General features: G+C 35.8%; 2 protein-coding genes across 2 annotated transcripts; both read left to right on the top strand.

The window, feature by feature from the left end:
• The first annotated feature begins 327 nt into the window (after positions 1-327).
• On the top strand, positions 328-645 carry LOC110889001 (uncharacterized mitochondrial protein AtMg00820-like). Its single transcript, XM_022136493.1, has one exon. It carries the CDS (start codon positions 328-330, stop codon positions 643-645), a length of 318 nt encoding a protein of 105 aa, XP_021992185.1.
• Positions 646-993: 348 nt separating this feature from the next.
• Positions 994-1,977, top strand: LOC110889002 (uncharacterized mitochondrial protein AtMg00810-like). The gene has a single exon (XM_022136494.1). The coding sequence runs from the start codon at positions 994-996 to the stop codon at positions 1,975-1,977; it is 984 nt and encodes a 327-aa protein (XP_021992186.1).
• The last annotated feature ends 2,523 nt before the right edge of the window (positions 1,978-4,500 follow it).

Raw genomic sequence — 4,500 nt, 5'->3', positions numbered from 1 at the left:
TGTAATACCACTGTTCCTTCATCAAGCTCAAATAACAGCCCATGTACACAGTTGAAAAACTCAGAGTCCATACCTGTTAGCCTACCTCTTTTTCAGACTGACCGTTCTTCAGGCCCATCTTCTTAGTCTGATGTGGGCTCATCGCCTGGCCCAGCACATAATGATAACTCAGACTCTGAGTCTTCCTCTGGCCCCGATTCGCCTTCATCATCTAGCCCATAATCTAGTTTTTTGTCTAGTCCGCCAGACCATGATTCTTCGGAGACCGCTGTCTCATCTCCGGCCACATCCATTCCTCCTCCACCACCCCTCCCGTCTCATCCCATGATGACACGTGCAAAATCCGGCATTTTTAAACCACGACATCGTGTTGACCTTGCTCACACGAACTCGATACATCTACATCGTGCTCTCTTCGCCACTAATGAGCCCAACACATTTCATAGTGCGTCAAAGGATCCTAAATGGATCAATGCTATGGAAGAAGAATTTCACGCTCTTATAAAAAACAATACCTGGACCCTTGTTCCACGACCGTCAAATGCTAATGTTGTCGGTTCCAAATGGATTTTTCGTACCAAATTTAAATCTGACGGTTCAATTGAACGATACAAAGCCCGTCTTGTTGCTCAAGGCTTCACCTAAATTCCGGGTCTTGATTACTCGCATACTTTTAGTCCTGTTGTTAAAGCCACTACTGTCCGTACTATTCTTGCTCTAAGTATAATTCACAATTGGCATCTTCATCAATTAAATGTCAATAATGCCTTTTTACATGGACACCTGTCAGAAAATGTTTTTATGGAACAACCAAAGGGTTTTATTGATGTTCAATTTCCATCTCATGTTTGTAAATTAAACAAAGCTATATATGGCTTGAAACAAGCGCCTAGAGCTTGGTTTCATCGTCTAAGTGTGTTTCTGATTGATAATGGTTTCACATGCAGTCGTGCTGATCCTTCTCTATTCATTTATAACCATAATTCTCGTATCATGTATTTACTTGTCTATGTTGATGATCTTATTCTTACTGGAAATCACTCTCAAACCATTCTGTCTTTTGTTACCACTCTTGACAAGGAATTTGCCATCAAAGATCTTGGGAGACTCAACTACTTTTTGGGATTGGAGGTTACCTACACTTCAAATGGTCTTTTCTTGAATCAATCAAAGTATACGATGGATATTCTAACTAGGGCTAAGATGTTGGATGCTAAACCAGCACCAACACCTTTAAGCTCCAATGTTTCCTTTGTCACTGCAGGTACGCCAGTTTCAGACGCTACACTTTATCGATCCATTGTAGGTGCTCTCCAATATCTTACGATCACGAGACCTGACATCTGCTATGCTGTTAATCAAGTTAGCCAATTTTTACATGCTCCAACGGTTGATCACTTTAAAGAAGTCAAGCGGATTCTTCGGTATCTCAAAGGTACTATTGCCTTTGGGTTACACTATAGTCGTCCCACTACTACATCGCTGCTTGGATACTCTGATGCTGACTGGGCTCACTGCTTGGAAACACGTCGTTCTACTTATGGCTACTCAATTTTTTTGGGTGGAAACTTAATTTCTTGGAGTGCCAAAAAGCAACCGACTGTTGCAAGATCCAGTTGTGAATCTGAGTATCGTGCTATGGCCAACACTGCAGCTGAAATTGTTTGGATTACTCACCTTCTTCAAGAATTACATGCTCTTCCTCCTAATCGACCAACTATACTATGTGATAATCAAAGTGCTTTGTTTCTCACACAAAACCCTATTTCTCATAAGCGTGCCAAACACATTGATTTGGATTATCATTTTTTACGTGAACTAGTCAATGCTGGGAAATTGGTTACTAAATTTGTTCCGACCAAGCTTCAGGTGGCTGATATCTTCACTAAGAGTCTTCCTACGTCTCAGTTCAACACTTTTCGACAGATGCTACGTATTGGTACACCACCGTTCAGCTTGCGGGGGAATGTTAGATAATATTTGTATCTGTGTATTTATTGTCTCTATTTATTAGTCTATTCATTTCAAGTCTATATATTGTATCTTGTAACCTTTGTAAAGTAAGGAGAATCAGACCCTTCACACATTGACACTTATTAAATATTTTATTTGTCGGAATTTTGAAGGATTCAAGTAAAATACAAAAGCTAAAAACACTAATGAACTATCGAACACAAATGAACACGTCACCGAACGTTCACGAACATAAATGAACGAACGCGCCCTTTGTTTATGTTTGTTCATTTAACTAAACGAACGAAATTTCTTGTTTGTGTTCGTTTGTTTAGTAAACGAACGAACACAAACGAACTTCCCGCCGAACATTTCACGAACTGTTCGCCGAACGTTTGATTCGTTTGCAGCCCTATCTACACCATTCGTACGTTACATATCAAATTATGCAAATTTAATTACATAAATACTATATAACATAATGAAATTACATTGTACTGAACCTAAGAGTACATAAATACTATATAACATAATGAAACATATTAATATACGCACACACATCATATTAATAAATGCACACACTGTCACTCTCTTAGTTTTGTTATGCTATAAAATTTATCTTACGTACACTTGTTGGCGAAGCTTGAAATTTTTTACTGGGGGGTCGAAAACGTATATACTCAAAAATTTCTATAAAACCGTGGGGTCGAAAACATATATACCCAAAAATTTCTATACGAAAACTACATACATAACACTACTGGCCGAAAAGTTCGGGGGGTCGGGCGCCCCTCCCGGCCACTTCAAAGCATCGCCCACACTTGTTATTATTATTATTATTATTATTTTTATTTATTAATGATGAATATTCAAATCCCGCAATGGTAAAGTAAAAGCAAATGGGTGTTTGAAACCACGTTATAAGGTGCTTTGAATAATGAGCTTGCTTACGTTAGGAATTTTGAAAATTATCTTCTATAAAAACTAACTTTACATCATATTATAATTATAATTATATTATAAAATGCAAACCTTGTAAACCTAAGAAACCTTCATCATGTTATGCAGTTAGTTGTCATTCTTCTTGAATGATACTTTATCCTTTAGAAAACAAGATTTATATGGTAAAAGGAAAGTCATTAATTAACAAAGAAACCTCATTTGTCGGATGTACAAGTTTAGTCTCGTAAGTGGAATCGTGAGGAGTTGATCACATGCATTCCTTGGCGACTGTATTATTATTATTAATAATATAGATACACATATGCATATGCATATTTTATTGATATGTGTGCAGCTGCTAAGAAGTACCGACAAATATCCTTAAACTTTCTTCGTAAATACTAATTAAGTTTGGGACAACAAGTTTAGTTAATGTAAGAAGAATGATTTGTTTTTTAAGTTTGACAAATGTATGTTGTAGGTACAACATGTGTTCATGTTCTTACTGGCCTATTCGAGAATAGTTTATGTGCACATCTTTCAAGGAAGAACGTGTTTTCCGAGTTTTGTGGGACGAATTAATTTTGTGTGTACATTAGTTTATATATTTTCTGTTAAAATAATAGCTTAGTGCCTGATAACAAGTAACAACCTTTTTGTTTGAAAAGGGAAATGAATATATTCTCATACTAGCAACCCAAAAAAAAAAAAGTTAATATTACAACCATCACTAACTAATAAATTGGAATGATGAAGGGCTTCAAAACCATTCTACTAGATCAATCTTCTAAAAATTTTCATCTACCATAGATCTCCTTAAAGGAAAATATTATGGCATCACCGCGAGGTTGACGCTTCTAGTTTTTTTTTTTTTTTTAAACTACAAACGACAATGATATCAAATAACGATAACATCATATGATAGAAGCCATTTGATGTCGTTTGAGCGATGACATCAAATGATTTACAGTGATAAATTCATATAATCCAAGTTTTTATGAATTTGTTTATGCTACCAAGTTTAAGATTTTCAAAAGCGTAATTTTGTAGTTGACTTGATACTTTGATAAAAACATGTAATTTTAACTTTTTAGCTAGCGGTCATTGCATAGGAGACATCTTGTAGAGCTAAGGATAATGTGTCGTTTATCTGGATCCATTCCGGTTGGTACTTACTTGGTAGTCTTTTATTAACAACGTAGACACGAAGTTCTACATTAGTATATAACAATGTAAAACTTGTTTTGTTTTACTTACTTAGTATTGACTACTTTTGGTCAAGTTTTACTATGACCAGCATTTTGTCTGCTTTATTTCACATGCAAATTTATAATAATATATAACTAGTGAGGTTTCCCCACGCTTTGCGGCGGGTGGTGCTTTCGTACCAAACCGAAAGGTAAAACCAAAAAATAAAGTCATTATATGCCCAAAAGGATATCGACGCATATTTTACATAAATGGAAAACAATAAAAACGAATATCAGTAATGTCTTCCGAAATGAATATAAGTATTCATTCCGATGGTACCGATACAGGTACTTATGTTGTTCGATTGGAATTGACGTGGTACAAATACTCACTATAGTTTATGATATTAAAAAA

Source organism: Helianthus annuus, chromosome 13 (assembly GCF_002127325.2).
Source record: "Helianthus annuus cultivar XRQ/B chromosome 13, HanXRQr2.0-SUNRISE, whole genome shotgun sequence".
Classification (NCBI taxonomy): domain Eukaryota; kingdom Viridiplantae; phylum Streptophyta; class Magnoliopsida; order Asterales; family Asteraceae; genus Helianthus; species Helianthus annuus.
Note: the sequence above shows the minus strand (reverse complement) of the source record. Positions and strands in the feature narration are given on the sequence as shown.

Coding starts and splice junctions, on each gene's coding strand:
- LOC110889001 (XM_022136493.1), top strand. CDS start 328: ATGACACGTGCAAAATCCGGCATTTTTAAACCACGACATCGTGTTGAC.
- LOC110889002 (XM_022136494.1), top strand. CDS start 994: ATGTATTTACTTGTCTATGTTGATGATCTTATTCTTACTGGAAATCAC.